General features: G+C 36.8%; 1 protein-coding gene across 1 annotated transcript in view; it reads right to left on the bottom strand.

Moving 5' to 3' along the window:
• LOC107677314 (heparan-sulfate 6-O-sulfotransferase 1-B) overlaps positions 1 to 9,367 on the bottom strand; it is a 63,245-nt gene extending 53,878 nt beyond the window's left edge. Inside the window, exon 1 of the mRNA XM_016472190.1 lies at positions 8,571 to 9,367. Within this exon, the coding sequence (XP_016327676.1) occupies positions 8,571 to 9,082 (512 nt within the window). The 5' untranslated portion in view covers positions 9,083 to 9,367. The remainder of the gene's footprint in view (positions 1 to 8,570) is intronic.
• Positions 9,368 to 11,730: the final 2,363 nt, after the last annotated feature.

Genomic DNA, 11,730 nt, shown 5'->3' with positions numbered 1-11,730 from the left:
CTGCTGCACTGTAACGCACACACATAGGCTACAGACAGTAGCGCGTACATCACGCACACATTGCTTGCGTGCAAAAACATTCAGCACGGAAATGTATCGTCAACACTGTTCTGTGATTTCTCAATAAAATAACTTAGAAACTGAAAAGTTCAAGCAAATATTTCTTAACTAAATCCCACAGCTTCACTACTAGTAGAGAGACGCTGCCAGGTAGAATTAATTCACACACGCAATCGCTCTCACTAATGCATTCATTTGAATGTAATCTTTACTGTGCTACTTTATCTGTATCTGATTTAGAACGAGCAGAAATCTGTGATAGATATAACGACCCAAAGAACGACCCTAAAAATGAGCCGTTATAGGAGCAATAGCCAATTTGTCCCATATTGTCATTAATATACATACTGACTTCAACTTGGACCACTAAATAAATAGACTGCTATTGTTATGCAAGTATGAGGGTTAGATTATTTAGTGTACAGGTCATTTCAAGAGTGATAAACAAAGTGATGGAAAATATTTATTTTCATGTATTTTAAATGTTTAAAAATGTGTAAACCACTCATTGCATCACACCATCTCCTGACTGCATTATTATTTGTAAAATTCCGTACTATACCCAACCCTAGTTATGATGTAGTGTGATGTAGTGTGATTAAACACACTACATCATAATGGATGTTCTTTTTTGTATGAAATAACCTCTCAACACAGGAAGCAACTGTCTGTCTGCATCTCATGAGAGAGAGACGCTCTGGCCCCAGCACTCATCGCTAAAGAGATTAGCATAACTCCATGGTCTTCTTTGGAGACAACGGAATCTAATCCCCCCCGATCTGATTGGATTAACACACTAAGGCTGTCCCGGTTAATAGGGAGATGGCTGTGTGCTATGCTGTCATGCCATGTGCGGCCACTGACACAGCTAACGTACCGAGAGACCCACAAACACCTACGGCTTTGAACTCTGCAAGCACCACAGCCAAATCAATGTGTAATAACCAAGAAATGCACAAGCATACACATGTGCAAGACTGCCTTTGATTATGTTTTTCATGAGGGCAGTAAACAAATCCAAATGTGAGAAGATCATAAGAAAGAGGCATTTGCAATGTTTTAAAGCTTATGATGAAAAAACACATAAAATCTGAAATTAGAGTGTTCAGACTGAGATCCATTAACATCATATTTTAAATCTGTTCAGACTACAAAAAAAATTGAGCCAGTGTTATTTTTGTATTATATTATTATATTTTTTTAATTATTATTATAGTCATTTAAAATATATTTTAATATTTTAAATTAGATTTTTATATTTTGTGTGTTTGTTTTTTTAAATAGGTCTATATAGTTTTTTTAGTAATGTTTATTTATTAGTTTTAGTTATTTTAGTATTATTTCATTTTTTTAAATGTTGAAGGTGATTTTTTACACGTTTTGTTTATTTTATATATGTTTTATTCATTATATTTATTTCAAGTAATTTATTTATTTATTACTCTTAGTTAACTATAACTGTAACCCTGACTTAAGCAACCCTATAAATTCCAATTCACTGGAAAAATTACATCCAATTTACCTCAAACATCACATAAATCAACGTTTGGTTCTTGAAAAGAATAAGCTTCAATGTGGACTTCAAAAGGCTACATGAGACATCAAAAACAGGACTCCTAAAAGTGGGTTGAATGTGTGATATCCGTGTAAAATTTGAATAATATCAGCACTAAGGTCATATCTTAAGATAAATCACCGTAAGGACGAGTGAGGTTGAAGAGAAAAGTCCTCCAATTACCTCCAAAGTGTGTCTGAGTGGCTCTCACTGAACCGTTAGCCTGACAACATCTGATTCAATTTAGCGACGAACCTCCTGCTTCTCACCGCTGCTACAGACCACTGCTCATCCAGAGCTCACACAGTTTCATGCCTGCTACAGGAAATCCATGCCTTCAAGGGGTCCAGACTTCTGCATTAAACCCACATGCCAGGGAACCACCATTTATATAGTTTTCCCTAGAGTGCCGGCATCATTTACTTAACAAGCAATACAAAAAGAATGTTAGAACTGTGCAGTTTTACATGAAAAGAGACACTTCAGTCACGTTCGCAGAGAAGGACAGGGAGAGAGAAGCTATAAAGTGAGCACTACAGAAAGAAAGAGGAATAGATACAATGAGGGAGGCAATGAGCACAACGAGAAAATAAGAGCGGGGGAAAGTCTGAGAGAATTTGGCCCTCATTTGTCTCTGCGGACAGGTAGTTAGTGGCTTACCGCTGGCCTGTTCCCTCACAGGCTGCTGTCCTGTCTCACAGTAAATCACATCCTGCAGCCAGAACCACTATTATTACCGGTCTGTGCACCTTCTTCAAGATTACACCAGTGCGGCAAAGAGGATTCGTCCATTGAGAGTCTACTTATAACTTCTGATCCTATGGTTGCCTACCATTGACACTATCTACAATCTTAATTGGGAGTATCAATGGTCCATTTGAGAGATAGGTGGCGGTAATACACTTATAAGTCTGCGATCTGCCGTAAAGCAAGCAAGAAGAAGACGCCTCACACGCAGGCTGAAGAAGAAGACGCGAAGGCGCTCAGGACAGTTCAGACATTGCAGTGAAAATCAGAGGTAAAAAACTATATAAATACTGTTCAGTTTCTTGCACAGACCGATCGTTTTGTGTCTTTACTAGGGATGGGTATCGTTAAGGTTTTAACGGTATTACTACTCTTACCGATACTGCTTATCGATTCGGTACTTTAACGGTATTCTTATCGGTACTTTTTGTTTATATATATATATATATATATATATGCACACACATTTCAGCCTGAGGAACAGCGTCTCTTGTGAGGATTGTGCTTTCAACATTTTATTATCAAACATGTCCCGCAATTTAACAACAGTAAAGACAGCATCTTACAACAATCACTGATTGAGCTGATTCTGATTAGGGGTCGACCGATATGTGTTTTTCAGGGCAGATGCCGATACCGATTATTACAGATCAAGTAGACCGATACCCGATATTTTGAACCGATATATATGTCTGGTGTAAAAATGAAAATAGAAAAACTGCCTTCCCTGGTGTTGGTTGAGTGTACCATTAAAATTAAAACATGGAAGAAATAGCGTATTGTGTGATTATTCTTTTAAACAAAAGTTGTAATAATTGTTGTAGTATAAGTTATTTTATCGGCGAATCGGTTTTGAAAATGACCAATACCGATAATCATAAAATGCTTAATATCGGCGCCGATAATCGGCCAGGCCGATAATCGGTCGACCCCTAATTCTGATGTTAAGTTTGGGTTTTAGGGAGGAACGAATTAGCACCGCTGTGAAGGAAAAGAAGTTGCGCAATACGAAACGCAGCTAGTTTTTAATAGCTTTACCTCATGTCTTCTTTTGTATAATCCTTACGAAGCCAAAATTGAAATAAAAAAATAAAATTAGCTTAATAAAACAGCCACAGGCCTAAATTGCAAGCAGATGTTTGAATGTTTAGTTCTCTCTTCTATCATAATTAAACAGGGCTTTCATGTTGCGCGTGCTGAAGCTTCTCCGCGTGGGCGCGATCTCGCTTCTGAATTGCGAATAGCAAAAATGCATCATAGACAAATGTTTGAAAAACAGCTGGCGACTCTGGTGAGATAGAATTTGCAAGATAATGTATATATAGCAATAATAAATGTATGTGTGTTTTATTAATTTCTCCAGTACCGATAGCAGAACCGTTACCTTCAGAGCTTATCGATACTCCAGTCTTTCATAATTTAGCCCCGGGACCGATTAAATACTGGGTTTCGGTACCCATCCCTAGTCTTTACACATCAATGTATCAACACGAGCCACAGGGTTTAATTTGGTTTTGTTTGTGTATGTTTTATGACTCTCAAAGCCATGATTCCCATCCACTGACATTATAGGACTGACAGTCTGCTACGGTTTGAGTTAAAAATCTCCGTTTGTGTTATACTGAAGAAACAAAGTCACCTACATCTTGGATGCCCTGGGGGTAAGCAGATAAACATCAATTTTTCATTTTTGGGTGAACTATTCCTTTAAGTTTAACATTTTCAGGCTTAACTAAAAAGATGAAATCCTTTGAAATGTGTTGAAAATGGCATCAGAAACCACAAAGAACAGAATAAAACCATGTCAAAATACATTAAATGTATGGTATTAAACAGATTGAATTATTCTTGTTGTTTAAATACAATAAAATCAATCTAACTATGAATTCAATATCCTATTAACATAAATTATCCAACATTGTACATCCCTAAAGTTGTTCCTATGTAAAATGCTTACATTTTAGATGCTGTTATGTTGTTGATAATGTACTTGTCATTATTAAAAACACACATGAACTACTGGGAATGCAAATAGACATGCAGCTTTCTACAGTTTAATACACAAAGCATTTTATTTATACAGTACATCCTTGACTGAAGCAATTTTGATGGCCATTTGTCAGTGAAAGTCTTCCAGAAACAGCCATTCGACTGAATTTATTCTAAAATGTCACAAGCACCATGAATACAGCAAAGCAATTCATAATCAACCCATGCTGCACACAAGTTTCATTATAGCTGTGGTAGAAAATCAGGCTGAAGATCTGCTTTACTGATTATCAGCATTTAGGCCTATGTCCAGAACAAATCCTCTTATAAACATTCGAGCTACAAAGAGACCTTACCTAGACATAATATCCCTGAACAGTTCCCAGTGGATCCCGAGACCCAAATTTAGCACAAAATCAGCTCTGTCTAAATCTATGTCACCATCCCGCCTGATCCAGATCTATGACCGCCAGCATTTCCTCACATCTCCACTTTGAACTGCACATCAGCTGAGGTGTGGTGCTACTAACTAACACACAGACTAATAAATAACATTACCACAACAATCTAATTATCTGATAATGGTAAGGTTTATGGTTGCCATCGCAGGCTTTTAACTGCAGTTTCCTGCATAATCGTTAAGATAAGCAACTCTCATGACATGCAGACGAAGTAAACAGTCTGTTGCCAGGAGCTACAGACAGATTGGACTTAAAGCTGTCAATAGTTATTTGCTTAGGTGAAAACGAACACGGTGTGTGGGTGATGGGTTAAGCAGAAGAGTCTTCTTCAAAATGCTCAATATTAAACTCGCAATGTTCACAGATTGTGCTGTTAACATGATTGCTACCCAACTAAGTTTGGCTTGTTGATCACTATTCATCTTTGATCAGAGTTCAGAAATTCCCTTGGAACTACAATAAAATGAGTGAAGGAAGTAAATGAAATGAATCGAAGCACAAACAGAATGTCATAGAGGCTGACAGATGGGTTCTTTTGACTTGGACAACCATCCAAAACACTGCAGAAACAACCCTGGCATCAACTTTGCATTGTGGTGGAAGGTTTTCTCAAGTCACCCCACTTACATTTTCTTCAGATTTCTTTACAGACACACTGTGAAATCTGCTGAGTTTGCTTAAATGTTTTCAAGGCTGTCTGGATCTGTTCTGCTTACTAACTTGTACGTGCATATCCTGTATACACAAAGAAACAGAAATGAACGCAATTCAAATCACCATGTCACCATGAAGCTAAACCCTTTGACCTGTCATTTATACGACTCCTCTCCATATAACTGCATGCTGCAACATTAATTCAGCAGAGCACAGACCCCATCCTAACTATCAGTTACAACATCTTCCTCAAGTGCAACTAACCTTATTCTATTTCTGGTTGAGAGTCAAATTGCTCTCCCTCTCTCGACGGCACATATACACACACACCAATGTGTGGGTCATTGAGACGTTACCCAGGGGAAGAACAGATAATGAGCCTTTACTGTGGAGTTTATGATAATCTTAACGGGCTACTGCCCCCACCATAAAACCTATTAGAGCAAGAGGTTCAACTATTTCTGGCAGAATCAATAGAAAGTCGACTAGACTGGAAATAGATGATCTCAAACAAATATATACACTGAAAATGTCAAAATATGATTTCAGTGAACTCATGTACAGGCAATGAAAACAAATTAAATCGTTAAAGTTTACTATAAAAAAAATCATTGCTAACAAGAAAACAAATTGAGGATTTATATTTTTAAACTGATGTAAAATTTCTGACTGATACCAATAAGCTGATAATTAATTTCATGTTACGGCTGATAAACGACTAATTTAAGTCATAATAAAATTCTACACTATTTTATGTAAATAAATAATAATAAAAACATTTCAAACTTAAAATTAATCTTTCTTTAAATACTGAAGTGAATCTAGGCATCATAACATTATGTACAATATGAAAAAAATTGACTTTTTTTTTAGATTTAACAATGTTTTTATAAAAATGTTGTTCTTTAAAGATTAACTTTAAATCAGCAGTAGTTGATGGCAAAGGTAGTCTAAATGAAAAAAAAAAACAGAAATGAGCATGCACAATTAAATATTCAATAGGCTATATTTAAACCATTAATGATAAAAAATATATATATTGTCCAATATGGTACTTATATATTGTAAATGCCATATTGGCCACTATATTTACATATTAAAACTCAATGAATTGTGTACTATAAAACACTTTGTAGTGACATGGCGAAGAACACATGGCGATTGCATCTTGAAAACACGTCAACAGCAGGGGAGTGTGAACGGCGCTCTACTTGTTTAAGTGTGACTGTGGCTGTTGGTGTAGGGCCGCTGAGATCAGCCAGTAACAACCGACGGCTCTCCTGGTAGTGCGAGTCACTTTGGCCTGTGCGTCAAGGCATGTGTGATGCACTCAGCCAGCGGGGTACCTATTAGGCTATTTGGACGAGCTTTTAAACCCTCTTTCTCAGTGATTTAGACATAACCATGAATGAAATTCCCAATTTTCATCAACCAAGCCTACAGCTGAAAAAATGTGGTCATGTAACAGTTGCATTGTGTGTAGATCTAGAAGGTTTTTACTGAGAAGTGCACGTTAATGCACATCATCATGAATTAACAGGTTGTCAGTTAAGAGATTTAAGAGGTTAATTGGCCATTTGCTAAAAGTACATTGGAATGCGCAGGGATTCCACAAAGTTACCCGGCAGAGTCAAAAAAAAAAAAATTCCCTAGAAACCCACCTGGGAAAGTGAAAGGTAAGGCAAGTTCTAGGATGTTTTTTCCATGCACTTAGTAACTCTGAAACATGAGTCACGGTGTCTATTATCACATTTAGGGCCAGTGATTTTCAAACTCAGAGAGGTCTTGAAAGAAGTCTTTAAGTTGTCCAGAACAGCAAGATATCAGCATGTTATTTCAGCTCTCCCTGCAGGCTTGCTAAAACACACCCTGTTGTGCGTCTGACTAGTTATCTGGTTACACAGCTGGAGAGCTTCCTTGTGTATAAACTGAAACTGCTTTGGTTTTCTAGTCGTTGTGACAATAAACACGACCGAGCCACTTAATTTGTGGTCAACTCAGAGAAATGGCATGCAGGGTAGAAATAGGGGTGATATAGCATAGTGGTTAAAGCTCCAAGCTATAAACTGAAAGGTTGTAGGTTCAAGCCCTCTGTGGGGTGACTCATCCTTTACATAAAAAATAATAAAAATTTCCATCAGAAATACTATAGTTACTACAGTCAAATGTGGTACCCCTGTCATCAAAAAAAAAAAAACTAAATGAGAGCAAGACTGAAAGTTCCAAATATTATATTGCAGCAGCAACTATGACATCACAGAAATTATGCTTCCCATGTTCATTTTTAAAGGATGGATTCAAACCTGAAGCAATGGAGTGATGAACTATTACCACTGTGCCATTCAGTAAGACAATTTATGTCAGGTGAAATTCAAGGCACCAAGTAAAAGAGTCAACAGAATTATGTACTATTCCATAAATAATACTTTAAAACAAATCTGTCATAATAACATCATCCTCCCTTCAGGAAGTGCAAATGTCAGATGAGCAGCACAGTCTTATAAAGTCAGTCCTATTACCATGATTTCTTGCAGTAAACAACAGATCATTGAAAGATGGACGTGTTAAAAAATAATTTAAATCTTTCTAACAAACACCTTGTAGTGCCACTACCTTGAACAGAAGACTACTGGCTAAATTAGCTATAAAGCTGTCAACTATCAAGCTCTTCAATAGCCTAAAGGAAAATCGTGGAATGACCCTTTGGACTTTTACAGCATAACTTCAGTTCAATTCCTGAAGCAGTAAACCGAATCGCATTTTACTTCTATGACAATGTAACGGATTCAATTCCTTCGTGAAACTGACACTGTAATCTTTACAGATTAAACACACACTTAAACGGTTTTTAAACGAGAACTAATGTAGGAAGTCTGTTGTTTACGCACAACTGAAAATTTGCTGAGGCGATTTTTACACAGAAAATAGTTTAAAACCGTAATATTATCTATACAAGCAACGCCAATCCCAATATCTGAGACTTTTATACATTTCCCTTACTACACCGAATCTCTCCGAGGTATTTCAACTCCTCGCAACACAGAATGTTTTGAAAACCTTGCTACTTCCAGCACTTGCAGGGTCAAACTAACAAACAAACTCACCTCGTTTTTTTTGACTTGCTTTCTTTCTTGTTGAGAACTCCCGGGACGCAGTTGGTGAGCTCGGTCCAGTCCGCATGCAAGCCGCAACTCCAGCCGGTGGAGAACCGAGAGAACAGCCAGGTCTCCTTTCGGTTCGGACGGTAGCAAGTACACTTCTTCTGGCCCGGTCTACAATCACACGGAAGCTCCAGTCGAACGTTTTGGACTAGATGCCTCCCGAAGGTGGTCCCACCGGTCTTTTGGATGTGGAGAAACACAATCACGTCTTCCCCCTTGATTTCGAAATCTATGTTGCGCTCGAGATCTTTAATAGGGAAGTAGTACTTTTTCACATAGTGCGGATCCGGAGTGGGGAAAATGGTCATGTCCTCTTCGTACCTTTGCGGGGAGCCGAAGTTTATCACCCCGGGCGCCACGTACTGGTACAAAATCAGCATGAAGAAGACCGATCCGACGACGATCAACAGAAATTTACTGGTCCTTTCAACCATGTTCCTTTCCGTGTCGTTCATTTGTAATCATTTCTCAGACAACAACAGTCCGCGGAGCTTCTGTGGTGGCTTGCACCCTTCTCGTCTCTCCGTAGGCAGATCATCATAGGTCCACTTAAGAGTTCAGAATCTGGAGACGATGTGTGTTTGGATACATTATATCCACATTTTGCTCGGTCCTACCTGTCAAAAATCCAGCTCGAATCCGTTCACGGGACCCTTACAGCAGATGAAGGTAGAGCAGTCCTCAAACCTCGAGTTGTTGAGTCTTCTGTGAAGCCACCCGTCAGAAAATACCTCCCTTGTCTCGCATAATTATTCTACACAGCGACACCCACTTCCCCCCCACACATACATCAAGCTCACACTCGTAACTATGAAGAAAATGCTTTGTTTGTAGTTCGCGCTTGCAGTGTTTTTTTTGGAGAAGCGTTTGGCGGTGGACTATTTTAGTGACAGTATATTTTCAGTTAGCTTTTTGATGCCGAAGATCCTCAAATATCCTCAATATAAAGGTGCCCTCTTGATAAAAATATAAATAGTTTATATATAAAAACCAGTTTATACAGTTTAAAAAATATACAGCCCACTGCGTTCACAGAATGAACTGTGATTTTTATTTAACTTAAATTTTATTTTGTCATTTTATTTCGTCATTAAAAATACGAACATACTATCTGTGAAATAATTAGATTGTATTAAGTTGCATAAAAAAAATATTTTCATGCACACTTATTATGCTCTTTGTTTTTGAATATATAATTGTTCACATACCACCTAATAATAGGCTATATAGATGTCGTTTATAACTAAATAAATTATTTTTTAATGTATTATGGTGGAATTGCACAAGTAACTTAAATAAAATAAGGCATTTGCTTCATGCCAGTGCACTGAGCACAAAATATCGTACGATAACCAAAACATCAAACCTGTAGTAATTGAAGAGATTTAAGTTAGTTCCGTGAGTCCACACAGGACCGATAGGGGGCGATACAGAAGAGTACGAGGCCTGACAATGGTATGTTGTAAAAGTTCTCCATATGAATAGTCAAACAGATATTTATATGGTATAGATAGCCTATATATAGACACACACACACACACACACACACACACACACACACACACACATACCGGTATAAATATTCTTAAAAAGAATATTTAAAAGCAGTACAAAGTACATCTAAAAGCATGCAGAGGCTGTAGTGATTGATGGACATGACTGATTTGTGACACAGGAAGGCTTTTTAACCACTGAGGCTTTCAAATTTAAGCCTAAGTGCAAGTAAAGCAATATATTTAGGTCTTAAATGTTCCATTTCACAACCCACTATCAAGACAATAAGGCTTAGATGTAAGCTTATTTCATGTTATATGTGGCTGTCGTGACTGTGAATGAACCTGCATAGACCCTGTACAGTTTTAGAGTGATGTTCCATTAAAATCTGCTTTGCCTTCAATTTTCCCCATAGTCATTTACTCGTGTTCCAGCTACATTTGTCAGTCTAAAATTTCAGTAGGAAGCCTGACCTCAGCCCCTTTTAGCTCAAACATTAATGATAATATGAGCTTAAAACACACATTTAGTGTCATACCCATTGGAAATTCCACATTTATGTCAGCTCGGCTGAAATGGATCGCTTGATCCCGGGCGTATTTGTTGATAATACATCTCTCTCATCACTTCAATGAAGTAATCAGCAATGTTTTTCTATGCGAGAGAGTCCATTAGCAAATAAATGAAAGTATATCATGCAGCGGAACCATCAAAGCGTTTTATATTGTTAAATCATGCATAAAAGAATATGATTTTTTTTTTTTTACGAACTAGCCAATTGTCAGCAGACATATACTCCAAGTTCATTAATGTTTATAGCAATTTTTTCTGCGCCAGTAGCACCACCAAACTACAGAAATACTACTACTACTACTACTACTAATAATAATAATTATTATTATTATTAGTATTAAAATAAACATGTTACAGCAATCTAATAAACAATTACAAGAAAATACCCCCAAAAAAATCTCTAAAAGAGGGGATCACAAAATTAACATTGTTTTCCAAACAACTTCCCAATATGCTATTCATCAGCCATTTATTGAAAGCAGTGTTAATTTAGTATCATACTATTTTTATATATATAATTTTTTTAATAATAATTTTGAATTCATTTGTATTTTAGTATTTTCCATTTTATTTTTTAAATTAGTTTTTGCAATTTTTAAGTAGTTTTTTAATATTTCTATATAGTCTTTATTCATTCTTATTTCAGTTTAAGTGTTAGTTATTTTAGTACATTAAGTCATCTAAATTAAAATGAGTTATGTTGGGTGTAACTTTGGCAACTAGCCATAAAAACATAAGTTTAAGTTTTTTAATTATTTAATTTGTTTAGTATTTAATATTATATAATCCAGGTGGATGCTGCACACTGGTGGTGGTTGAGGAGAGCCCCCCCCCCCCACACACACACACACACACACACATTGTAAAGGGCTTTGGGTGTACAACAATACACAATAAAGCGCTATATAAATGCATCATTCATCACTCATTTATGTACAAACATTTATTTTATTTCAACATTTTTTTCTGGTTTTAGTTATTTAAGTATAAGTTGGGTATCACTTTGGCAACTAGCTGAAATAAAATAAGTTTACAT

This window comes from Sinocyclocheilus anshuiensis, unplaced genomic scaffold, assembly GCF_001515605.1.
Source record: "Sinocyclocheilus anshuiensis isolate Anshui unplaced genomic scaffold, SAMN03320099.WGS_v1.1 scaffold392, whole genome shotgun sequence".
NCBI lineage: Eukaryota > Metazoa > Chordata > Actinopteri > Cypriniformes > Cyprinidae > Sinocyclocheilus > Sinocyclocheilus anshuiensis.
This window is presented reverse-complemented; position numbering and strand designations above follow the sequence as displayed.